The sequence below is a fragment of the Lepisma saccharinum genome, chromosome 2 (assembly GCF_977018435.1).
Source record: "Lepisma saccharinum chromosome 2, izLepSacc3.1, whole genome shotgun sequence".
Classification (NCBI taxonomy): Eukaryota; Metazoa; Arthropoda; class Insecta; order Zygentoma; family Lepismatidae; genus Lepisma; species Lepisma saccharinum.
The window spans coordinates 168,761,163-168,788,761 of NC_139230.1; the positions used below are offsets into that span (position 1 = coordinate 168,761,163).

A 27,599-nucleotide genomic window follows, 5' to 3' on the forward strand; every position below is an offset into this window, starting at 1 on the left:
TGAGTTTCTCCATAAGCATGTCCTGTTTTACTCTATTCTATGCCTTGTTGCTGCTAGATATCTGAGGTATGTTGCTGGTTCATATCTGAGGTAGCTTGTTTGACTATCTATTATTTTTGCTATGGCTGTGGCTATTGATGTCCCTTTCTGAATTCCATGTTGGTTTCTGTTTATCCTTGTTGCTGCTTGTTATCTGAGTTAGGTTGTTTGACTTCAGGACTATCCTTTTTTAACTTTATTGTTGATTGCTGTTTTGTTTATTTCCTTATTTGTTTTTATTTGTTTACTGAATCTATTTGTTTTGTGTCAATCAACAATCAACAATAAAGTTAAAAAAGGATAGTCCTGAAGTCAAACAACCTAACTCAGATAACAAGCAGCAACAAGGATAAACAGAAACCAACATGGAATTCAGAAAGGGACATCAATAGCCACAGCCATAGCAAAAATAATAGATAGTCAAACAAGCTACCTCAGATATGAACCAGCAACATACCTCAGATATCTAGCAGCAACAAGGCATAGAATAGAGTAAAACAGGACATGCTTATGGAGAAACTCAACAACATAGGAATAAAAGGGACAGCCAACACAAATACGCTACATCATACATAGCCCCTGCGAATAGAAAATTAACAACATCAGCAGTAACTACTTATACCTGCTAGAACTACTAAGCGACTATAGTTAATCAGAAAAATACATATTTTCACGAACTAATTTACCTCTACGATAATAATACTGTACTAGCAGAATGCCAAGGCTTCAAAAGATAGCTCCCAGAACAAAGTACAGCGTGGAGTATAGGGTCACATGCAAATGATTATTCAAAGGAGCTTCGTAGATCAATAAGACAATAGCGATTATTCTAAGTACTGCAACTTGACAGAAAATAGGAAACCTACACAAGAACATCAACACAAAAAGGAAAGATACTTACTACCATTACAGCACCCACTCAATATCACAAAAGACCATGCAAAATATTCTACAACAATCTGCTTCATAATATAAAAACTGCTAAGTTCCCTACTGCAACTTGACCGAAAATAGGAAACCTACACGAGAACATCAACACAAGAAGGAAAGATACTTACTTCCGTTACAGCAGGCACTCAATATCACAAAAGACCATGCAAAATATTCTACAACAATCTGCTTCATAACATAAAAAACTGCTAAGTTCCCAAAAAGTATCCAATCAATGAAAGAAAACTGGTTGAAAAGGGAGAACTCTCTACAGTCTCACAGAATTATAGGAAAATAACAGCAAAACTTGGAAGCCTACACACTCAATAATGCTCAATATGCATACACTTCACATGCAATCCCCTGCAAAAGGCACATAACAGCCTCTCATCTGAACTTGGACACCAAAAACACCACTTTGGGATTACTAATACTCATAAATACTACATTGCCTGCCCTTGTTTGAATAGCGTGGATGCAAACTTCATAGCAAAATATTGAAAAACGTCAGATGTATGTTCGTATAAGTGTGTAAATGTGTGTGTGTGTGTGTGTGTGTGTGTGTGTGTGTGTGTGTGGCGTGCGTGTGTATAAAAGAGAATATATGTGCATTTACCAGAGTGTGGTGTTACATAATTGATAAAAACAGCAATATAGAACCTGATAGAATAGGAAATAGTAAAAAATAAGGTTTTTAACATGCCAAAGTAATTAGTTTAGTTTGTTAATTATAAGAAACATAAGTTAATTACAAGAAATATAAATGAAATGCGCTAAATAAGTACAATTGTTTGGTTTGAAGGTAGTGAATATATCGAATTTGTGCAAAAGTTTGCATTATAACCAGTGAATTAAACAACGTTTGCATTAGAATATCACAAAATAGCATACTTATTAGATTAATAACAAACTTTCTGATGCAGTAAAATATTGACTAGGGCTGAATGATTCAATTACTGTAAAACATTAGTCTCAGATTGAAGTAAATAAAGTGTAAACAATACCATTTGTTTGTAAAATAGGGTTGTTAATTCCTCTGATAGCAGAAATATCAACTTGTACCAGTAAATTTGAGAGTTTTAGCAATATTTGTCCTGAAATGGATATAACTGTAACGTGCCAAATACGAAATATTTAAAAAACAGTACAGTATAACCTCAATTTTGAAAGCTAACAGTACTCTAGTGTTTCTACATAGGCGTCTGTAGTGGTAAAATACATCCAGTCCTTAAGATTTTTGGCCATCCATTCATCCTCAGCGTCACGATTAGTCACAAAAGCAAAAAAAAGCGAAATCTTGTGGATGTTATAATTTCTACTTTTCATGCAATCACATACACTATAGTACTAAGTTTAGTGAATTTTGGCGTCTTCCTGATTGGTCTGTTAAAGTTAGTAATCAATAAAAATATGCTTACATAGAAAAAATCCTGAAATAGTTGGATTCTCAAAAGTATGTACAATCAGTGTTCTTGCTACATTTAGCACCTAATAAAGTATAAATTGAAGTCTAGTTAGTGTTGGGCTGTAAAATGTTCTGGTACATGTAGTTACTTGAAATAGCAAATATTGGCTGTGTAACTGGTAAAGCCCTCAAAAAATCAACTTCGTTTCCTCGTAGTACTCCCTGAAAGTGCTTCTTGCACGCTAATAAGGCTCTGGCGTGTGTTCCTATGCCTCCTACTAGCCTCTGTAAAATTCATATTGACCAGTGCTTAACCATTCAACATGCTGTAGAGCCTAAGCTTTAAGCTTCAGTCAGTGGAATTTAGTTCTCAGGGACATATAATGAATGTAGAATAAAAAATAGAAGCCTCGAATAATACAGCATAACAGATACAAATAACCCCTGGTATTAATCAAACACTCAAAAAGTCAATAGTACTTGAAACGTACCCGAATAAAAGACTATAAAGGTAAATAGCATGGTAAGAAAAGTTTGGCAGGTGGACTTAAGAGCCACGTAGTCATCTGCTAACATCGACTTGTCCTGTGATTTGTCATTATATTGTTAAATTGTTATATTTAAGGGATGAAAGAAACAATATTAATAAACATTCAGTTATAGTACTCTTGGTAAAGGGGTTTCAGTGCTTAGAGACATAATAATTTTAGTTACAGTAAAAGTTTGGCCTCTTATAAGTGCAAAAAAGTACAAATATTAAACATTTCATACAGTTTATCTAGAAAGCAAAAGCAAAAATACAATAACTGCACAACATACTTAAAAAATAAGCAAGCCATGATATTCTAGTGGGCCATAATAAGACTAAAATATACTCGAAAATACTCTGACATAAGGTTGACGGCTATCTGAGATCAAAATTTTCAAGCTTTCTCTCATGCATAAAGTGGCTCTAGGAATCACTAAGCCTCAATAAAAATGGAAACATGCAGTAAAAGCACTTGGAGAGTTGTGGTGATCACATCATATGAAAAACATGCAAGAACAAGAATATATGGAACCCTACTCATATATTTAGGAAACTTTACCTACCCTAACAGTAAGAAAATACCGAGGAAACTCTAAAATAAACAAACTTTCCTACGAAGCAAACCAAAAATAGCGTAGTGGAAGTCAATAAACCCTAACAACAACAACAAGATTCAACAACTACATCAAAACAAAAACAACAACAATAATAATAATAATACTAATAATAATAGTAATAATAAACTTTGTGGGTACAGTTTTACTTAAAAGTACTTCTTCCTTAGTGATTAGAGAAATTTTTTAAATAAAGAACAAAACTCAAAGTTAAGAATTAAAAATATAAGATACAAAAGGCAATAAATAGAAAAAATAATAAAAGAAGTTGAAAAAATTATCTTTGCAAGTCAAAATTGCAATAAACACTTCTGCAAGAATAGATGAAATTGTGATATTAGAGTAAAAAATGGAAATAAACTTTTAAAATAGCAAGTTAAAAGTTGAAAAATGTCTTTGTGAGTCCAAAATTTAATAAAAAATGTTGCCTGAATAGAAGAAATTGTGATATTAGAGTAAAAAAATAAACCTAAATTTCAGCTAAAGTTGAAGAAACACAGTTTGTGTGTCTAAATTCCCATGCGAACTCTTGCTTGAATCGTTCAAATAGCGTTTTCTGAGTAAAAATACACAAAAAATGCGAAATATTGTCTCTAACAGTAAAAACATCTGGTCAATTTTACGTGAATCCTGATGTTTATAAGGCAATAATCAAATGGACTGTGGTTCGCAACCCCGAAATAAGGGCAAATAGTGGATGCCAACCACTTTAACTTGTAGATACTGGAACTGAATGTTCCTAGTTCAGCCAAATTCGTTACGCCTTAGGTTAAATAGTCTTTGCAATGTTACGAAAGGCGACAGAAATACCGCGTAGATTACTTCCACCAAATAAAATTGGAACCTCAAAGAAAATCAATACTCGTGTGTAAAAATTTGGCGACACTTGACTTCCATTCAACTTCGGAAGAAGACCCAGCGATGGGGGCCGTAACAATAGAGAACCTTTCTTCTCCTCCCGTGTCCATGAACGCACGCGGTTTGGGGGTGTGAATGCAACCACATAACAGGTTCTTCCGTAACAGGTTAATATTAATAACATGGATTCTGCTCGCATACTTCGTTTTCATATAGGATACATCGTTCAATTTCTTCGCCTTTAAAGCGAACATGTGTTATAATATCTTCTACCTCCGATCGAACGCGTCGGCACCGATTGAATACGGGTAAATTCGGATCCTTAATTATACCAAATATGACTCACCACCGACGCCAAAATGGCCGGAATAGGCCGAAAGTGTCTTTTGTACATTAATGGAAAAACCATTAATTCCAAGTTCCCACGTGTGCCTAAAGCACCCATGACTCATATCCGGCAGAAACGCATTAATAAAATACAACAATAGTGTTAGAATAGTCCGAAAACGAACTCCATAATAGTGTCTTTTGTACCTTAATGGAGAAACCATTAATTCCAAACTCCAACGTCAGTATAAATCATCTGTGACTCATATCCGGCAGAAACGCATTAATAAAATACAACAATAGTGTTAGCTTAGGTCAAAAACGGAATACATAATAGTGTCTTTTGTGCACTAATGGAAAACCATTAATTTCAAACTCACACGTGTGCATGAGTCATCGGTGACTCATCTCCTCCTCCACCCACGACACGTGGCGCTAGATTAAATAACAATAGCGTCACCCCTCGAAAACGAATAAAAAACCCATTAATGTCAATTAAAAGGTCCATTGTTAGGTCTTAAGTATTTTTGATTCTACTTGCGCTGACGATGTTTCACAGCGAAGAAAAGCAGTGATGAGTGAAATGCACTTTCTCATCCTCTCATCCTTGAAGGATGAATGCACCTTATCGTAATTTTTCCAAGTCCGGGGACCATGTTTATATATCGTGACCTTTGTAAACCTCTCGGGAACGATGTGCCACACAAGCACACACACACACGCGCCTCTCATTATTTCTGTATTGTGACGCAAGCAAACAAACAAAATAATAATAATTGTTTTTTAGGATTCCTGGCCCCTATAACCCCGCCAGGGTGCTTGGTGCCCAACCAAAAAGGTTCTAACGGCTGCGGTTAGATAACCACACCTCTGTAGACTTTCACGTGTTTTTTTTTCTCAAAGGTCCTATGGGACACCTCTGTTTGTCAAAAATTCGAGATATTAGCAATTTAACGCAGGACTTGGAAAATTTTCGGAAAATTTTTGGTTCCATGACGACCTATGTTTATTTTGGTATGGGAGGACAGAGGACACCGAGACTCGACCAACGCACTAAACTCGACCTTTCTACGACTATTCGTTCAAAAGTTAGGAGTGATCAAAGTTTTGGAGAGTGGGTGGGTTAACTTCTTACCTCTTGACCTCAGGACCACCAAAACTTGGTACACGTATTCTACACCTCCAAAATCGACAGGGGGTATCTAACGATACCGGATGGGGGTGTTTTTCGATATATTTTTTCGATAACTCTTACCATTTTCGAGATATTTGCAATTTAAGATTTTTTTAACGCTATATAAAATAACATACCTGAAAATTGTATCGCTATATACTAGATTTTTTGGTTTGTGTGATTTTGGAGAAAGCAATGGCATCCACCACCAGTTTCAATCGAAAAAATGATAAAACTGAATGTGTTACTTGTGGGAAGCTAATCTCAAGGAACAATTTATCGGTACACAGGGCAAGATGTAGCGAAACAGCTTCGAGTTTAAATCGTTCGTTACCTTCTAAGCCTTGTGCTCGATGCGGAAAGATGATCAGCATTGCAAATTTAAGTAAACACCTGAAAATTTGCAAACCATCGACCGAACAAGGAACATTGAAAAGAAAAATCGATGATCCAGGAACCGAAGCTTCTACTTCCAAACAAGTAAAATTATCCGATGAACGAAAACCAATTAGATCTGCATTTAACCGTCATATTCAGGATTTCTCTTTTACTTCGGAACCAGGCTGCGACATTCTTAGTTTCTTGCGTGAAACGAGAACATCCGTGATAAATATTCTAAAAAATAAATTGGAAAATAATTCCATAAAAGTATACGTTGATCTATTTTCCGAATATGAAAAAGTCGATGGTACAACAAGAGTCTTTTATCATCGAACAAAAAACCAGGCTCTTCATTTGGCGGACGTCGATAATTTGGACGAATTTTATTCTGATTTTTCAAATGAGCTGGTTAAGAAACACGACGATTTCGAGGCTAAAGGGTCGGGATGGTCTCTGTGTGGAAGTCCTCACACGTTAACCGTTTACGTGAACCAATTCTCGCCTCTTCGCGCTTCCAGCTACGTTCCTCTTCCACCGAACATTCAACACAAGAGGGCTGTGTTAAATATACAGAACAGTGATAACAAGTGTTTTCTTTGGTGTGTGTTGGCGGAACTTCGCCCGATTCATTGGTCAAATCATCCAGAACGGGTTTATCATTACAAGCAGCATGAACCTGAACTGGAAAATGCAATGGTTGGCATCGAATACCCGGTGACCATTTCTGATATATCAAAATTCGAAACACGAGCACGAGATGCAGAAGGAAAACGCTTAATCATCAACGTGTATTCCTACACGTTGGATAAACATGTCGTGCATCCCGTCAGGATAAGCGATGTCGACGATGACGATGCTCGTGTGATTAATCTTCTTCTTATTTCAAACGACAGTGTTCACCATTACTGTCTTATTCGTTCACTATCACGCTTGGTCAGAAGTCAAACTACCAAGTATGCAAACAACATTGAAGTTTGCCCGAGATGCCTAACCACGTTCAACGATATAAAACAAGTCGATTATCGAAAATACACCGGACGTCAGATTGCTATCGAGAAACTTGCCGAACATAAAATATATTGCGGCAACAACAGACCGGTTCGAATGTTGATGCCCGAAAAGAACGAAGTGGAAGAATTCAAAATGCACAAGGCATTGTTGGAACATCCCGCCATCATCGTTGCTGATTTCGAGGCATTCCTCAAACCACTCTCGTACTGCGATCCGGATCCCGAAGTTTCTTCCACCACACCTTACCAGCTTCACGAACCAAACAGTTTCGGTTACGTTGTCGTGCGACAGGATAAAATAGATGAACCGTACGTATACCGAGGACCCGATGCAATCGAACGCTTCTTCGAAAAGATGATCGAGGAGGTTGGGAAAATTGGATGCATGCTGCAAACATCGAATCCGATGCTTCCGTTATCTGCTACCGAACTTCAAAATTACTATGACACTGTCAAGTGTCCTGTGTGCGATAACCACTTCACAGACGACAATCGTAAAGTGTTTCACCATTCGCATACGGACGGTCGCTTCACAAGCGGAATCTGTAATGCATGCAACCTCAAAATCCAAAAACCAAAATTCGTCCCCATATTCTTTCACAATGGCTCTAATTACGATTTTCATCCCTTAATTAGGAAACTCGGATACGACGCTCAAAAAATAGATATTCTTGCTCAAAACGAAGAACGATACATCTCTATAAGTAAGAAAGTTATGATTCCCGAGACTAAAAATACCATCGAGATGAGGTTTCTGGATTCATACAGATTTCTCTCTGCCAGCCTGGACGCTCTTGCCAGCAAACTTTTAGACGAACAATTCAAAATTACAAAAGCTAGTTTTCCCAACGTAGACATAGAACTCGTTAGACGTAAAGGGATTTATCCTTACGAATACGTTAGTGATAATTCTAAATTTAACGACGACGCTCTCCCACTTCCAAGAGAATTTTACAGCAGACTCAGAGAGAAAGGAATCACGGACGAAGAATACCAACACGCGCAACTCATGTGGGAGAAATTAGAAAATGTATGCCATGAGAACAGAAAGTAGCGTCACGAAGAAAGCAAAAGGTGTGTGCAAGAATACGGTGGAGAACAAACTCACCTTCCACGATTACATCGATTGCCTTTACTCACAATCGACGATACTAAGTATAGAACAAAGAATCCAAAGTGTAGACCACGTGATTACAACAAACAAAGTTAGGAAAGTAGCATTAGATCCGCATGACGATAAAAGATGTATTTTGTCTTGTGGAATCCACACGTTGCCTTGGGGACACTATCGTTTAGAAATTAGTAAAAATTGTAGGCAATGCAATTGAAAAAAAAATAAACTTAAATAACTATAACTAAAATAAAAAAAATACTTTAACTGTCTCAAATTATCACATTATCACAACGTTGCAACGTTTAGAAAGTCGTTGATTTTGTTTCTGTATTTTCCGTCGTTGGGTTTCCTCGTCACGTCGATCGTCGCGAATCCGAAATCGTCACTGTTCCAGCAAGAAGAGCAGCGTTCCGAAAATTGATTGATCAACAGGCCGTTGAGTTTAGATAACATGGAAGGTAGAAATTCATGATCTGCCGTGCGGTGTACAGTCTCCATTGTTTGCTTTCGGAAACCAAAGAGATTCACTGTCCTTGCTAGTTATTTGTTGTGCATTGTGCATTTTGAATTCTTCCACTTCGTTCTTTTCGGGCATCAACATTCGAACCGGTCTGTTGTTGCCGCAATATATTTTATGTTCGGCAAGTTTCTCGATAGCAATCTGACGTCCGGTGTATTTTCGATAATCGACTTGTTTTATATCGTTGAACGTGGTTAGGCATCTCGGGCAAACTTCAATGTTGTTTGCATACTTGGTAGTTTGACTTCTGACCAAGCGTGATAGTGAACGAATAAGACAGTAATGGTGAACACTGTCGTTTGAAATAAGAAGAAGATTAATCACACGAGCATCGTCATCGTCGACATCGCTTATCCTGACGGGATGCACGACATGTTTATCCAACGTGTAGGAATACACGTTGATGATTAAGCGTTTTCCTTCTGCATCTCGTGCTCGTGTTTCGAATTTTGATATATCAGAAATGGTCACCGGGTATTCGATGCCAACCATTGCATTTTCCAGTTCAGGTTCATGCTGCTTGTAATGATAAACCCGTTCTGGATGATTTGACCAATGAATCGGGCGAAGTTCCGCCAACACACACCAAAGAAAACACTTGTTATCACTGTTCTGTATATTTAACACAGCCCTCTTGTGTTGAATGTTCGGTGGAAGAGGAACGTAGCTGGAAGCGCGAAGAGGCGAGAATTGGTTCACGTAAACGGTTAACGTGTGAGGACTTCCACACAGAGACCATCCCGACCCTTTAGCCTCGAAATCGTCGTGTTTCTTAACCAGCTCATTTGAAAAATCAGAATAAAATTCGTCCAAATTATCGACGTCCGCCAAATGAAGAGCCTGGTTTTTTGTTCGATGATAAAAGACTCTTGTTGTACCATCGACTTTTTCATATTCGGAAAATAGATCAACGTATACTTTTATGGAATTATTTTCCAATTTATTTTTTAGAATATTTATCACGGATGTTCTCGTTTCACGCAAGAAACTAAGAATGTCGCAGCCTGGTTCCGAAGTAAAAGAGAAATCCTGAATATGACGGTTAAATGCAGATCTAATTGGTTTTCGTTCATCGGATAATTTTACTTGTTTGGAAGTAGAAGCTTCGGTTCCTGGATCATCGATTTTTCTTTTCAATGTTCCTTGTTCGGTCGATGGTTTGCAAATTTTCAGGTGTTTACTTAAATTTGCAATGCTGATCATCTTTCCGCATCGAGCACAAGGCTTAGAAGGTAACGAACGATTTAAACTCGAAGCTGTTTCGCTACATCTTGCCCTGTGTACCGATAAATTGTTCCTTGAGATTAGCTTCCCACAAGTAACACATTCAGTTTTATCATTTTTTCGATTGAAACTGGTGGTGGATGCCATTGCTTTCTCCAAAATCACACAAACCAAAAAATCTAGTATATAGCGATACAATTTTCAGGTATGTTATTTTATATAGCGTTAAAAAAATCTTAAATTGCAAATATCTCGAAAATGGTAAGAGTTATCGAAAAAATATATCGAAAAACACCCCCATCCGGTATCGTTAGATACCCCCTGTCGATTTTGGAGGTGTAGAATACGTGTACCAAGTTTTGGTGGTCCTGAGGTCAAGAGGTAAGAAGTTAACCCACCCACTCTCCAAAACTTTGATCACTCCTAACTTTTGAACGAATAGTCGTAGAAAGGTCGAGTTTAGTGCGTTGGTCGAGTCTCGGTGTCCTCTGTCCTCCCATACCAAAATAAACATAGGTCGTCATGGAACCAAAAATTTTCCGAAAATTTTCCAAGTCCTGCGTTAAATTGCTAATATCTCGAATTTTTGACAAACAGAGGTGTCCCATAGGACCTTTGAGAAAAAAAAACACGTGAAAGTCTACAGAGGTGTGGTTATCTAACCGCAGCCGTTAGAACATTTTTGGTTGGGCACCAAGCACCCTGGCGGGGTTATAGGGGCCAGGAATCCTAAAAAATAATTATTATTATTTTGTTTGTTTGCTTGCGTCACAATACAGAAAAAATGAGAGGCGCGTGTGTGTGTGCGTGTGTGGCACATCGTTCCCGAGAGGTTTACAAAGGTCACGATATATAAACATGGTCCCCGGACTTGGAAAAATTACGATAAGGTGCATTCATCCTTCAAGGATGAGAGGATGAGAAAGTGCATTTCACTCATCACTGCTTTTCTTCGCTGTGAAACATCGTCAGCGCAATAAATGAGGCGCGGAACGTGGAGAGAAAGTGAGTTTTTGAGGTTTTGGCGGTCGAGGGGTAAAAAAATCAGGGTTGGCCTAGAAGGCATATTTACTATCTACTGTCTTTGTAATCCATGTGATACAAACTAACAGTATTTGCTCGAAAGGTCAGGGGTAACACAAAAGTGTCCCAGAGAGAAGTCGGTTTGACGCTCGAACTAGGCATCGCAGCCTGGTTGACGTTGCCACACAGTGCGCGGGAACCAGTGACTTTTGTCCCGATCTTGCTTTGCTTTTTTCATATGTGGCACCAGCGCAATTCTGCCCAGCCGCTATTTTCATGGCCATGCGTTTAGATGGGGCTATTGACTTCTTTGATCATGGTCGGATTGATCCTTTTGTGGGAAACCTCTTTCTCCTCCCCTCCCCTCCCCTCCCCTCCCCCGGTCCTCAAAATGCATTACGTTCTTCCGCAAAAGGGATTTTGTGGAAACCAAAAGATGAAACGTGGTTTAGTTTTCCAAGATCACACGGGAGGGTACTCAATTGAACCTGAATCGTCTTTATGATGTTCCTACACACGTGTAAGCATATATCCCAAAGTATGCCTCCCTGATGGCGCAGTGGTAGCGTCGTCGCCTTGTAATCAAAGGGTCCCGGATTCGATACCCGGTGGAGGCACATAGTGGTTCGGATTCCAGTCCCGATAAGTCTTACTGTGCATAAATTGGACTTAAATCACCAAATCAAATCAATCAATATCCCAAAGTATAAATACAAGAAAATGTAGTACTTTTACAGGCAAAATTCTCTTAGAAAACTTATAAGAAAAGCATTGTACCAGAAAAATTATAACGGTTCTGATAATCATTAGTTTTTTAAAAACTGGAACTTTGTTAATATTACAAGTATCAACTAGTAATGGTATTAAAGCTAACGAGTACGTACTACGTTCTAGAATATTCAAGATGTAATATATTGACGCGAACACTAATTTGTAAAATGAGAAAAAAAAATTGTAAGCAGCAACGAGAAGACATAAAAGAGGCAATATTGATATAGTGAAGTAGTGTTTCTATCTTCAGTTTTATCCAAGAGTCACATTATTATTAATAAGGTGAAAGGAGGCATATATCGTAAAAAATCCGATAACTATATTGTTGTAGACTAACGAGGTCCTTGCGCAGGGACCGGATCCTGTGGCTAAGTGGTTAACACATCGCGCTGCGACGCCAAGGGTCCCGGGTTCGAATTACGCTCGGGCATGATTGTTTGTGAATGTACATTCATCAATTTCATCACTCATCCCCATTTTCGCAAATTAGCCAAGAGGCACAAAACGCGAAGTAAAATAAAATAAATCAAATAATAATAATAAAAATAAACCTTGCGCAGGGACCAAACCGACCAATCTTCTGGATTTTAATTTTTCTTTCGTTAGGTAACTTTTATGGTAACTTTGGCTAGTCACTACAATGCGGGTGACTTACTACGTAGCCACAAAACTATTGACAGTATCTAGGCAACAGCAAAAGAAAACCACATGAAGATTCACGTGAATGCTCTAGAAGGAATTCTAATCTGATGTAATTTTTCAGATTTTGGAATATCATATCGGTTTTACGAAAGGAGAAGAAAGTTCGAAAAAAGCTGCCCTGGCGTCGGCCTAAGGTCCAGCCGAACCTTAATGAGATGGCTACCAAGATGGCTGCCACGATATTTAGTCTGATCCTTAAAAAGCACAAGACAAAAAATGCAACTTTTACACAAGTTACTTATGTTTGGTTTGGTTTAGTTTGAGTTTGTGTTTTAAGTCCACTTTATGCACAGTAAGTCTAATCGGGACTGGACCTACAGTTTATAGTGGGATCCGAACCACTATGTGCCTCCACCGGGTATCGAACCCAGGACCTCTTGATTACAAGGCAGTTACTTATGTTTATTATGTTAATAACAAACATTATAATGTTGGATAATCACTGTTCAGAATCTTTGCATGTGTCTAGTATAAAATTATACAACAGAAAATCTCAGTTTGTGACTAAACGCACGGCATGAAATTAGGCGGATGGCAGACGTTTGCGCTGTTGCCATGTCGGAGCACAACCCTGTGTGTTCGGTGGTTTAAGATAATGAATGATCTCGTTGAAGAGTTGGTCTTTGTAATCCATGTGATGCAAACTGACAGTATTTGCTCGAAAGGTCAGGGATGACACAAAAGTGCCCCGGAGAGAGGTCGGTCAGACGCTCGAACTAGGCAACGCAGCCCGGTTGACGTTGCCACACAGTGCGCGGGAACCAGCGACTTTTGTCCCGCTCTCGCTTTGCTTTTCCCATATATAGCACCAGCGCAATTCTGCCCAGCCGCCTATTTTCATGGCCGTGCGTTATTTTTACGTAGTTTTTTTGAAACTTTTGACTAATCGCGACGATGTGGATGAATCGTGATAAGATTTAATTGATGTAAGTGAGATTACAAACACACATAGACAGAGCACAACACAAGCCCCACAGGGGTTTAAACTTGTTGTGGATCCACGCGCCACAGCAACCCTTGTTTGTTTGAGTTTGTTTCCAAGTCCACTTTATCCACAGAAAAATTAATCGGGACCGGAACTACAGTTTAAAGTGGGATCCGAACCACTACATGCTACCACGGGTTATTGAACCCAGGATCCCTTGTAATTACAAGGCGACGACGTTAAAACTACGCCGTCGGGGAGGCATTTGCACCTCTTTTAAACAGGAGTTTGAGTTTTGGATTTAAATCCACTTTATGCACAGATAGACTAATCGGAACTGGACCTACAGTTTAAACTGGAATCCGAACTATGTGCCTCCACCAGGTATGGAACCCGTGGCTCCTAGCTTACAAGGCAACGAAGTTACCACTATACCATTCGGGGAGGCTTTTTAAATAGGAATTTTGGAATGAGACAAAAATATATTGGTAACCTACCCAATGTAAGTACAGTAGAACGTCGTTTATCCGCACGTCAATTATCCGCAACGTCAGTTATCTGCAAACTACAAAAAGCAAGATTCAATTTTGAACAAATTTAAGCAATTTCTTCAATTGTACGTACATTGGATCTAGATGTGTTTTAGTTTTTTAACACAGTACAAGTGCAGAACTGTAATTTAGGCACGTACTGTACGTATATTACGACTGTTCTCTCATATTCGCATGTCTTTTGTTTTCTTGCACTGTATACGTATGTAGTACTGTGCACTGTATAAAATAAACCTGTACTGTATGTGCTCTTTGTTAAATAAACACATGTTTGATAATCCGCAAAAATAGTTATCCGCATAATCTTCGGTCCCAATTAATGCGGATAAACGACGTTCTACTGTACTGGAAAATGCAATAACAATATGGCCCGAAACTGATATCGTTGCATGATTAAATTCAAATAAATTATTTTTGGTCGTCCATTCGAATATTGTGATCCACATAACAAAATGGTCCAAAGGTATTTCTCTACACGACTCTCATTCTGAATTAAAATTCTCTACGTACAGCTGGGCACCAACAGTGGTGCCACTGGATGGATGCCTGTCAAGGTTTTGGGGGGCCAAACCTTCAAAGGAGAATTAATTTAGTATTAACATCGTCATTACACGATTGAAACCAGGAAGATTCCCGTCACATTCATCATTATCTGAACACTTTCATTTTTTGTTTTCACGAAATTATTGCCTATTAAACTTTCATAGGATGAGCCAGCAGGTGGGCCAAGCTAATTTTGGATAGGCCATGACGTACACTAAGCCGCCCCAACCGAGCACTCCTCTAGGGGCTTACCACGGATTTTTAAAATATCACCATTCGACTCGTCTAATGGGTTTTGATTGAATGATTGATTTGGTTAATTCTTCTTTGCTTTTCTATTAATTTTGGTTAATCGCGAGGATGAGTGATGATATGATGAAATTGATAAAAAGAGGTTGGAATCCCACTTTAAACTGTAGGTCCAGTACCGAAAAAATATTAGAGCGTAAAGTGGGCTTAAAACAAACTTTCACACAGACGATACATCATGGAGGTTAGAATTTTCATCCCTGTCTAGGTGATTTTCGAGATTATCGTGGTGTGCACATATTTTCCACCAGTAAAATAGATTGGTGCCAGATATAAATGTATATATATATATAAGAACTATAATGATGTCTGCGCAAATATGTTTACACAAAAAATATCTCAATATATTTTTGCAGTTCGCTTTATGTTTCAATAATTAAATGTACGTATTTAAGAAAAGACACATACATATAAAATCTTGATAGTTAATTGGAGATACTGTAATTTCATGCATACCTGCGTGAATAACATGAACTATGAAGCCTATGCTTTCTGGACGGTAGTCTCCTGGAGGAAAAGTCGTCTGCTGTTTAAAGTACGTTCGAGCACATCACGTGACACTACTTGTGGATAGAGGGAGCCACAACCGCCAGCTTACAACCTGCTCTCTGCTATAGCCGGTTACATGTGGAAGTTAGAGTTAGTCTCTGTGTTTAAGTGGGCACGACACACATATTGTTCCTGGGTAAGTGTAAATATGATAATTACTAGCATGTATGTTTTCACACGTAGCTAAAACATACAGCTCTTGAAAGTTGTGATTTGAGTGTAATTTGATTTATCGAGAGGTGAAATCGAGGAATGTAATAACTGATAATGATGTAGCATTAGCTACATTGGTTTTTGCGAACGCTGGTGAATATAAAAGAATATACGAGCAGTCGGTTAGTTCAGATATTCCGCTACCATTGAACAACGTATATAATGTAAAGTCAGTGCATGAAAATACTGGAATTTGTATTTCTATTTTTACGTCAGCTTCTGCCTCTTTGGCCAATCGCGACAATGAGGATGAATGATTGGATGAAATTGAGTGATAGTCGCAGAGAACACCCATGCCCAGGCTGGGATTCGAACCCAGAACTTCAGTAGCGAGACCGAATCTTGAAAGTAATTGAGAAATTTGTTTTATGCAATTACTAACTACAAAAAGCGTATTTTCAGTTGTGTTCACAGGAATGTTACCAATCATAAAGTTTGACTAATATATATATATATATATATATATATATATATATATATATATAATATATATATATATATATATATATATAATATAAACTTTTATATTTTCTGAATTTCGTTACGTTTACAATGAAGGCCATATCATTAACTTGGTCTTGAATAATTCTTATTCAGTGGTTGACAGAATCCGTCAATGCGAATTTATCAATGGCTAATGATCTACTTAAGCAATAAGGTGGGTTTAGTAACTCAAACGTACACATGGATCGATTTTCTTCCCCTTCACATTGTGGCAAATACAGTGACGGACACTTCTGGGTTGTAACAGCCCCATTGACTTTCAATAGGACCATTACAACCTTGAAGTGTTCTGTGTCTGTACAGTAAAATAAAACTACTGTTTTATTTTAGTACACTTCCTGTAGACACGTGGACTCGATCCCCTCGAGAATTAAGTAGATTTTTTAAATCTATAGCTTCAAAGTATGGCTAGTGTAAGCAAAGAAAACTATGCGAGTAGTTTTGACAGATCTGAAATACCGGTGGAATGCATATTCAAATAGTAAAAAAAACACGTGCAAATTATAACGCCACCAAACTTAGGGCTTCTAATCTAACAAAAACGTCGAAAATTGCTGTCAGTGTCGAACCTAGTACTTCTAACATAAAATTATTGACGCATAACGATAGCTTCGCTTCTATTTTGGTTTCGTAGACCCTTTTGCGGAGTGGTATCATCGTAGCCCTGTAATCAAGGAGTCCCGGGTTCGATTCCCGGTGGAGGCACATGGTTCGGATCCCACTTTAAACTGTAGGTCCAATCCCGATTAGCTTTACTGTGCATAAAATGTACTTAAAACGCCAACTCAATTAATCAATGGCTTCGTAGGTTTTCAGTCCGCGTTGTATTTACTTTATATTGTATTACATCTTAATATAAAAAAGTTTATCGTAAATTTATCGTGTTTTGTGATTAATATTTCCTTTAAGAAGCGGTAAGCAACGCCCTCGCTGGTGTTTTGGATATCTACATCGGTTACGGAATTGTGCGTAATGTGCTGTAAAGCCAGGGGTTTCAGGTTCGAACCCTGAGTAAGATACGGGTGTATTTGTCCCATAATCCACTTCATTTTAACCTTTTCGACGCGATTAACTGAAGGGGTAAAAACTATGTAAAGGGTGTCTCAGAAATATTTTAGATTTTAAAACTATTAAAATAAATATTTGCATTTTTTGTATAAAGATAAATTTATTACCAAAAGAAAGCTTGAACATTTAATATTTATTTGTGGAAAAGAGTATTGGACAAATGGTGACCGTTCATGTTTTTACATTCAATTATTCTTGAACTCAAGTTTTCGACCACTCGCCAAAGCATTGCACGAGGAATAGCAGACTGGCGGACAAGTCAACGTTCCGGCGGTTTACTCGTCATAGTGCTTCCAGCGTTTTCAAACCACCGGTTTTCACTGCAGTTTCAAATGTTGTCATGGTTAATTTTTCATGTATTGCCAGAAGGAACATCCACAAGCTAATCTACTCCTTTGCAAGTTTGTAGGATGAAGTTTGATTCACACTGACAACTTAGCAACTAGTCGAATGCAACCCTTTGCCTGCGACTGAGTTACTTGAATCGCATGCGAAGAAATGCTAAACTGTCAATGGTAAAAATTTACTATCCTTCGGACACCACCTAATTTTTTCGTTTCGTCAATTTTTGACATTCGTTCTTACGTATCTGCTTCGCGGAACATTCCTGAAGGTGTAAAACATCTAGAAATGCAAAATAAGCAAAAATAAGGCGTTAGTCTGTCGATTTTCGCGTTTTTTTGTTTCACAACCAAATATATATATTCCTGATACTACCACGACACCAAATTTTAACTGTTTACCTAACCTAACCGAACTAACCTAACCACGCGTCAATGGTTCGTGGGGCTAGCGCCAATGGTTTGTTGGGCTAGCGCCAATGGTTCCCAATTATTTTCAATTTCTAGATCCTGATACTAATACACCAAATTTTAACTGTTTGCCTAACCTAACCGAACTAACCTAACCACGCGCCAATGGTTCGTGGGGCTAACAAAACACAATCACGACGCGTCATGTTACAGTCACGACGCGTGATGGTGTACGAAGGTTTACGCGCCAAACGCTATTCTCCGTCGGAGAATTAATTTTCAACGAACAACATGAATTTCAGCTATGAAACATTCCGACATCACACAAAACATCTTCCCGATGTTCGACAATGCTACAGGAACTTATTACGGTAAGTAGTTTCTTCTGTAGAAATGAAGAAATCTGTCCGAAGGATAGTAAACTAGTACCCTAGTAAGTGTTCATCAATTACGGAATTTACGCAAAAACTATTTTTTTGAAATCTATTTTGGATGAACTAGAAATTCACATGCATGTAACTTGAGACACTCTATTTTAAGTAATCCCCAGCGCACAACTTACGAACTCCTTTCTCTACAACCAAGAAAATTGTATTTTTCTACAGAAAATGGTCCAAGTTTAGATTGTCTAATTCCTCTACACGAATAGAATTCTATGCACAGGTTTTCTAAATATTTGCTGAGTTTTTCCTGCAGATCAATTTTTTGCATATCTCTCCAATATGGTTACTTGAGTAGGTTAGGCGTTCAGGTTTGGTGCAATTACCCAATAGTATAGCTCTTACGATTATAGTCTCGCTTCTGTGGCGAGATATCAAATTTCTCCGTACTCAATGACGCACCCCACCCACAATATATGTCAAAGTGCAAAATAGACGAGGGTTAATTGATAGAAAAAATTATACCTATGTAAACTTAGTATTAGTATTTTGGACGAACATATGCTAATCTAGACTGGGTTTACAATTTTACGTGGAATTTGAATCAGTTTTCGCCTTCATCCAAATTGGTAATCTGCTGAATTTTAAGAGGCATTACAGTAACAGTGTAAGCCAACCTGCGTGACGCTGCGACGGAGAGTGTCCCGGGTTTGAATGTCAATTTCGTCATCGTTGAGATTAGCCTAAAGTGGAGGAATGCGAGGCAAAATATAAAAAATCAAATCAATTAAGAGTAAACTCTGTTAATCGTAATTATAGCAGTGCATCTTTGTATCCAGAGCTGTAGCTAGATATTTGTATCCGTGGTGAGAAGCTCCTCCACAACAAATCTTTTTTCTCTCGCACTGTAGAAAACTTGACTTACTAGAAATCTTAAATTACATTTTACAACTATTTGTTACCAAAAATTGTATGTAATCATAACTCTAACCTCAATTTCCTCTTTCTTTTTAGAAGGTGGTTCGCAGCGTGGTGATTAAGCAGCAAATTGTGGTGTGGGGAGAAGAACGTTGTCACAGCCCCCATCCCCGTGGAAATTTTGAGAAATTCTGTGCACTTGAAAATTCTTCTTATAATACATCAATTTTCGTAAGTATGGATGTTCCTTTTCGTTATTTTACGTCACCTTTCTCCCCCTTGGTTTAATTGCGACGGCGAGTGTGAATTTTTAAAATCCTGATAGGATAAACCCTAGGATTCAAACCTGAGCATCTAGTATCGTAGCAAGTTATTCTGATTACTCCGCCAAGGAGGCTGAAGTAACTCGTATGGTCGTAGATATCAAGGATGAAAAACTACGTACTGCAGTGAAGGTAACTGCAGAATTCTCAGATTTGTAAATAAAAGGACAACATATGTGTCTGTGGCGGCAAAAATTCCGAATTTTTTCGTCGGAATTTCCATTCCCAGTTGTCTAAATAGTATGCATACCAAGCTTCAGCTAAATCCGTTGCTTCGAACAGCCTCCAGAAGGTGAGTAGGGGAACTTGAATTATAACCTCCTGGTTATACATACACCCCCACCCCCATATATATATATACAGGGTGCTCGGAAATTCCCCTTACAAACTTCTAGGGCAAGTAGAGGGGACTGAGTAGACAATATTTGGAATAGGAACCCATGTCCGGAAACGTACAATTTCCGTGCTACAACCATGACAATTTGTCGGATGAGCCTGTGTTGGTATGCAACCGGGTAGGCAGTACATGACGTTAGAAGATCACCTGATAACCTAAAGTGTAATCATTTATTACAACCATGTCAAATGAGGTGTTACGTAAGGTACAGAAGTGAATGACGTCTGACTCAGTCCATAATACAAACAAATTTATTTGGTAACAATGCCAAGGGAACAAAAAAGAAACGTACTACTGTATTCAATGATCAACACCTGTGTGGACAGTGGAACGCAACAATTTGTAGACGTCACGTGCCATCAGGTGATCTTCTGACGTCATGTACTGCCTACAAGGTTGCATACCAACACAGGCACATCCGACAAATTGTCATGGTTGTAGAACGGAAACTGTAAGTTTCCGGACATGGGTTCCTATTCCAAATATTGTCTACTCAGTCCCCTCTACTTGCCCTAGAAGTTTGTAAGGGGAATTTCCGAGCACCCTGTATATATATATAGTGTGGGTTTGTGTGTGTGTGTGCGCGCACACACTTATGTTTCTCCTGAGCTTTCGGCCAGTGTATATGGGACCGGTGCGTAGTGATCCAGAATGCCAAAAAGTCTGTAAAAATAAATTTTTGCTTTTCGGTAAGGGGATGAAACCTGAACAGTTCTCTAAACAACTACATTGGGCTTGAAACTGCCAGAGAAATTTCTCTCCAAATCGATTATTTGTTGATATTTTCGGGCCGCAAAATGGCAGCTCCTGAGAATGGAATTTTCGTGAGGCAGTTGACCAAAGGTGGCCGTAGTTAAGCTTCAAGGGCAATTTACAAACCTCTAGTGAGAGATAAATTTCTGAAATTAAAAGAAATAACTCCCAACAACTAATTGACAACGTGTACCAAATGGATGTTTTGTAAAATTGCTTGTAACTTTAGAAAAGAAAAATAAGAAATACAAAACCGTTGCATATGGGTCACCTTGGGAACAAGGTTATACGTATGTAATACAATATATACAATATGTAATGTGTGTGAGAGTTTTCCTTTTTTAAAAAAAAATATTAATTTTTTCTTCACATGAAGAAGAGGTTATTACTGTTCTAATTCAGTACTTTCCTTCACAGGACCAACTGAAATAAATGGCTGAGGAAGAAGCAAAATCCTCAGGTGATCGACGTGAGGGCAACGGTAAGTTTCCTTAGTGAATAAAGTAAAAGTGATGCTTTGAACAAGTATGTTGTTGCACACTAACCGGTAATTGTTCAAGAGAGAAATTTATTCTGTTGAAAGACAAAATACTTTAGTAGTAATGGATCAATCTTAAATTTCTGCCGGTACAATGAAGTGCTTAGAGGATGGTCCGAAAGTGTGCAGACTCCCGAATGAAAGTTGAATGACATACTATTCTGCAAAACTAACATCGTAGGTTTGTAATAGAGGTGGGGAAAAATGTTAGTGCATATGACGATAACGGCCGCCATCTTGAGAGCCGCCATATTTAATTCAACTTCAAAATTTTAAATGGGAAGGGGGTGATATGATATATCAAAACAGGGTAGAATTGCACGGGAAATGAAATGGTGAAGGTTTCTTCGACGTATCTTGAACCAGTAAAAAGTTTTGACAGAATTCTTGTACCAATTTGCTCCTTTTCGAGGTGTCAGAAAAAGCATAGAGATCAAAGTGACGTCATGCCATTGCACACGATTTTAATCGAATACACCCACGAAAAGCTGCGCATTATGAATGGTTGTCGCGAACAATTAGTGTGACACTCCAATGAATGAAAAGTTCTTCAGTGACGACACTAATTTATGTTCATGTTGAAGTTTATCAACAGAATATGCAACCCTCGTCATCCTTTAACTGTCTTTGGACAGACACTGTCTCACAACGTTCCTATAGTGTTCTGGTGTTCCTCCCTACTGGAAAAAATCTGTGAAAGTACCTTCTTCCATAAGCAAGGATGAAAAACCTGTTCATTTAACAAATCCAAGTAGCCTCAAGCATTTAAGGTTCAGTCAATGGTAAACGGACTAACCAATTGTGTTGCACACAGCACGCCACACCATTAACTTACCAGCACTAACCATTCGGCTGTGATCTGTCAAAAATGGTTATCAGATGAGAAGCATCGAATATTCTGTTTATGAACTTCCTTATGAACATGAAAATTGGCCTCGTCACTGTGAAAGACTTTTAATTCTATGGAAGTGTCACACTAATTGTTTGAGAACCATTCATAATGCGCAGCTCTAAACATATTTTAATGCTTTTTTTCTGACACCTCGAAAAGGAGCAAATTGTTACAAGAATTCAGTCATAACTGGTTAAAGATACGTCGAAAAAACCTTCACCATTAAATTTCTCCAACTTCTTGTTAATAGGGCAGCCAGGTTGGGGCCGAGCGGGGACTCCTTGTTTGAGTTTGAGTTTATTGAGCAATTTTTACACCGATAATACCCCTGGGGGCATTGGTGCATGTACATTACAAAAGACATGTTGACATCGCACATATATATATCTATACATCAATTTGGCAATTTTTTAATAATAATATAACATAATATAATAGTAAAACACACAATGACAAATTATTTGTTGAAGTGAACTAGTGCTGTAAAAGTACATGTTATATAGTGTATACAATCTAAATTTATTTTATAAAGTTAGTTAATTCTTGAAATTCTTGAACTGAATATAATGTGTATTCCAATAACAATTTTTTCACTTTACTTTTAAAGATTGTGGTTCTCTCAAAATTTTTGTAACTTTTTGGTAATATATTGTATAACTGGATGCCTGAGTAAAAAGGTCCTGTTTGGAATGCAGTTAGCCGCACTTTGGGAATGTGGAAGTTATCTTTTTGTCTGGTATTGTAATCGTGAGTGTCTATGTTCCTTGGATAGTTCGATTTTGTTTCGTGTATGAAAGTAAGTGTTTCAAGTATGTACAGACTTGGAAGTGTTAATATACGTAATTTTTTGAAAAGCGGTTTACATGTATCAGTTTTATGTGCATTTGCCAAAATACGCAATGCTCTTTTTTGAATTTTAAAAATCCTCTGCGATTGAGCCGAGTTTCCCCAAAATTGGATACCATACCTCAAAATACTTTCGAAGTTTGAGAAATAGATATTTAGCAAACATACTTCCGGGATTCAGGAATGAGGCGAGCGACGTCGGCACATCACAACAAAATTGCATACATTTTATAAATTTCAAACTGTGTATTGTAACATGGCACACACTTAATTAAAAACGCAAGTTATTTGTTCTGGACTTCTGAATTGTCCGACACAATCGCAGCACTTAAATATCAAATGTAATGGCAACAATAATTATGCAACAAAAATAAACAATTACTATAAATTAAGTACCATTCAATATTTAATGTAATTTTATTATTTTACTATATGTGTATTATTCTATCATGTTTATTTTCTCATGTATATTGTATGAATAAATAATCAATAAATGAGAGAAATTTAATGGCGGGGAACCGTTAAATTCATGCAAATAACGTCCTGGTATATTTTAAGGCACCAGGGCACTAAGCGCATACCCTCGAATGTATGCGGGTGGAGGCGGGGCTTGCTTCCGGGGTCCCCCTCCATTAAAAAGTTGAGATTAGCACAAGGAAGCAAGAAGGCACTGTAATAATTTGCAACGAGGAAATAAGAGTAGCGAATTGAAATAATTTGGGAAATCCTACTCTTAAGTTGTATCGTTATTAACTTCGCAAACTTATTTTTAATTGGTGTCAGAAGCGAGTGGCTTCTGTACTTGATGTTTGATTGTTTGAATTAAGATCTAGCTTCTACATTTAAGTTTGAATCCCATCCAGACATCGTTATTTCATGTATTTCTTCTATTTTTTTATTTTTTTATTATTAAAGTAGGGTTACAATTAAGCTTAAATTTTTTTTACATTGATTCCGAACTACTAAAACAGCTTTTTGCCCTACATGAATTAATATACAGTTATGCTATTTGTTTATAAGTATACATAAAATGGAATATTATAAATTTATATAATTGAAAAATATAAGAAATAGACTAAAATAAACATTTCTTGCAGCTACGTTTTATGAAGGAGGAAATGAGGTAGAATAGCCACAGTGTCAGTATTCATAGATTAATGTCCTAATCTGTTGTTTAAATTTGGCCAAATTTCTCTCCTTTCTGCAATTTACAGGTAGTAGATTCCACGCTTTACTTGCCAGTGATGACAGGGATTTTGATCCGTATCTTGCCTTGTTACATTTTGGTGCTCTGATACTGTTGGTGGTGTTGGATCGCAGATTGGGATAATGTATATTACTAGATATCATTACTTTGTCCTTTAATAAGTGGTGGTAAGTGTAGAAACATTCCAGTTATGCAGCTAAAACAGCTTAAAATGTTGTGCTTGTTGCTGTCCCTGGATTTTATATCACTTTTAGGTGTATTTTGGAACCCAATAAAATGTGGGAATTGAATTTCAGAACTTGGACTTTCCAATTTTGACAATTTTAAATGGGCCGGACTTAACGTATACTGGATATTTTTGCAACATATATGAGAGTTTGGAAATGAAGGTGGATTAATATTTGTACAACATGAATCTGTCAAGTCGTGGGGAGAAGTTAGCCGTGCACAAATTTTGTATCTGAAATAAAACTGCAGCAGTTGTCGCTCTTAATAATTGCAAGCGTCTAAAGTATGCTTTCTGAATTAAATAACCGTAATATGTACAATTGAAGGAACTGCGAAAACAACAACCCAACCTGGCTTATTTATTGCAAAAAGTACTATGAATATCTAACGGGACGTGAGAATCCCCGAAATCTCTAAAATTAATTCGCAACCCTGAACATATTTGTTACGAAATTTATAGATGTAACCCCCCCCCCCTCTTCCAAATGCTCTCTAGAAAGTCTGTTACATAAAAAAATGTTCAGCTACCAGTCACAATATTGAATTTGATTTCTTTGCAGGTACGAATATGTCTATCTTATTAAATGAGGCACAAACGAGGACAACAGTATTTGAATTTAATTTATCTTTTGCTGGTGACGAATCTAAATGTAACACAAGATCTTTAGTCACTCTACGAAATGGTACTATAGACGGAAGTTCTGACAGCCTCCCCAGAAGTGTCTTGCATGTATTTCCTGCTGATCTGTATAGTGCTAGTAGTCATCGGCTAGTAAATGGAAACCAAGGAAGACCAGTATCGGCCAGTCGAATCAGTCATGAGACTTTAAGTTTGGTAAGAGACGGAAACATTTGGAAAGCACCGGCTGCTACTGCATCCTCCAGGGCCGCGAAACCTGCTGCTGCTGCTGCTCCTACTTCAACCTCCAGGGCCGCGAAACCTGCTGCTGCTCCTACTTCAACCTCCAGGGCCGCGAAACCTGTTGCTGCTGCTGCTACTTCAACCTCCAGGGCCGCGAAACCTGCTGCTGCTACTTCAACCTCCAGGGCCGCGAAACCTGCTGCTGCTGCTGCTGCTACTTCAACCTCCAGGGCCGCGAAACCTGCTGCTGCTGCTGCTACTTCAACCTCCAGGGCCGCGAAACCTGCTGCTGCTGCTGCTGCTGCTGCTACTTCAACCTCCAGGGCCGCGAAACCTGCTGCTGCTGCTGCTGCTGCTGCTACTGCAACCTCCAGGGCCGCGAAACCTGCTGCTGCTGCTGCTACTTCAACCTCCAGGGCCGCGAAACCTGCTGCTGCTGCTGCTACTTCAACCTCCAGGGCCGCGAAGCCTGCTGCTGCTGCTGCTACTTCAACCTCCAGGGCCGCGAAACCTGCTGCTGCTGCTGCTACTGCAACCTCCAGGGCCGCGAAACCTGCTGCTGCTGCTGCTGCTACTTCAACCTCCAGGGCCGCGAAACCTGCTGCTGCTGCTACTTCAACCTCCAGGGCCGCGAAACCTGCTGCGACTGGTACTGCGACATCCAGGGCCGGGAAGCCGGTTGCTGCGTCAAGTGACGGTAAGCTGGCTACTGCTGCTGCAGCATCCATGGACGGGAAGCCGGCAAATCTCACTAGAGCAATTTTAACGAATAAGAACTCTCCTTCCAAATGTAATGGGAAAGAAGCTGTTTCGAATCTTATTCTATGCTCGATTTGTTTGGATTCCCTGGCCGATATGAAACTGAATAAAATGCAAATTATGTCCACGTCATGCGGGCATATTTTTTGTAAACCATGCTTAGATTCGGTGTTGATAAAAGGCTTCTCTCCCGTGTGTCCACAATGCCGAAGTCGCATAAGTCAAAATTCTGTTCATACGATATTCCTTTAATGAACTAGCCTACATATGTACAGAGACAAATTTTAAGATTTTCGTTGGTGTAAATAATTTAGGCCTAACAAATTTCAAAATTAAGCATAGAATGAAGTCTCTTCTTAAATAAACTACTTGTATCATATTTTATACTAATGATTTTTGTACATATTACAAATGTCAAAATATTACTCAAATCTGTGACTACATATATTACATGAATAATTCAACGTGGGTTGTATAAAATGAATTAATTTTCTGAATTTGAATTATTACAGAAAAGAAAGCATTTTGAATATATTATGAGAATTATCTTCTATAAGAGATTATGAATTTTGTAACATTGTATTTTGTATGTCCCAGTGGTAATTTCTCATTGCAATTTTTTTCTGAATTTTTATAATAAAGTTAGTTATACGTTAATTTCATGACATTGTTAATTACAAAGAGAGTTCATGAACATGAATGTTCTTTTAGAATAATTCAGTAAAATTTCGTTCAAAGAACTCGTTACTTGGTACATATTAGTTTTATTGCAAACTTTCATAACTTACATTTAGTAAAGGACGAGGTAGAAAGCAGCGACAGAAGAGATAATGGATTAAAAGAAAATGACAATATTAATTCTAGGAACCACGCAAGAATTATTGCTATGTATGTGCTATCAGACTTTTAATCAGATTATTTTATGTATTGTTTAGTTATGCATTCATAAATATCTGCCAGTTTCTGCAATGTTCTTAAACCACTAGACATGAATTACATGGTAGACAAAGTGGTCACAATCTGAAAAAATGGAAACTTAATGGATACATTATCGTAGTTTTATACAGATTTTTTACAAAACTATTTTTTTAAATTTTTTTTTTAGAAAATAAATCATGGTACGTCACAACGCAGTGCAATATACTGATTAGAACAAATGACTCCCAAAATCTGTCCCGACATTATTTCTGGGCAAGCTTCGGAAAAAAGTTTCATTCTAAGACAGTTTACAATTTTCGATCAGGATACTAAATATTCTAGAAAATGGATAACTTATTAATTAATGTAGCATAATTGGAAGTAAAGTAGGATTTATGTAAATATTAGACATTTTTTGTTACTATGATAAACTTATTTCACATTCAATTAATTAATGACATACGATCTAGTGTAATAGTTTTGTTGCTTATTTAGTTAGCTAAGAATCCATAACTATGCATATTTATTTTATTAACTTCACAT

General features: G+C 37.9%; 2 protein-coding genes across 11 annotated transcripts in view; one reads left to right on the top strand and one right to left on the bottom strand.

Moving 5' to 3' along the window:
- Positions 1-27,599, bottom strand: part of dop (microtubule-associated serine/threonine (MAST) protein kinase dop) — a 1,057,607-nt gene that overhangs the window by 635,219 nt on the left and 394,789 nt on the right. The window lies entirely within an intron of this gene.
- Positions 15,531-26,576, top strand: LOC145984185 (uncharacterized). 9 transcript variants are annotated; one of them, XM_083117690.1, is made up of 5 exons: positions 15,531-15,634; positions 19,430-19,564; positions 21,224-21,287; positions 25,078-25,948; positions 26,030-26,576. In XM_083117690.1, the coding sequence occupies exons 3-5, from the start codon at positions 21,239-21,241 to the stop codon at positions 26,388-26,390; spliced, it is 1,281 nt and encodes a 426-aa protein (XP_082973816.1). In that variant the 5' UTR covers positions 15,531-15,634; positions 19,430-19,564; positions 21,224-21,238; the 3' UTR covers positions 26,391-26,576. The 9 variants fall into 9 exon arrangements, with proteins under 9 accessions (XP_082973816.1, XP_082973814.1, XP_082973819.1 ...); XM_083117688.1 differs by having other exon boundaries at positions 25,078-25,915; positions 25,961-26,576; XM_083117693.1 differs by having other exon boundaries at positions 25,078-25,915; positions 26,039-26,576.

What these genes read in the sequence shown, in the direction of transcription:
- LOC145984185 (XM_083117684.1), top strand. Translation starts at nt 21,239, where the DNA reads ATGGCTGAGGAAGAAGCAAAATCCTCAGGTGATCGACGTGAGGGCAAC. An exon ending in TGATCGACGTGAGGGCAACG is followed by an intron (nt 21,288 to 25,077) that starts GTAAGTTTCCTT and finishes ATTTCTTTGCAG; the next exon opens with GTACGAATATGTCTATCTTA.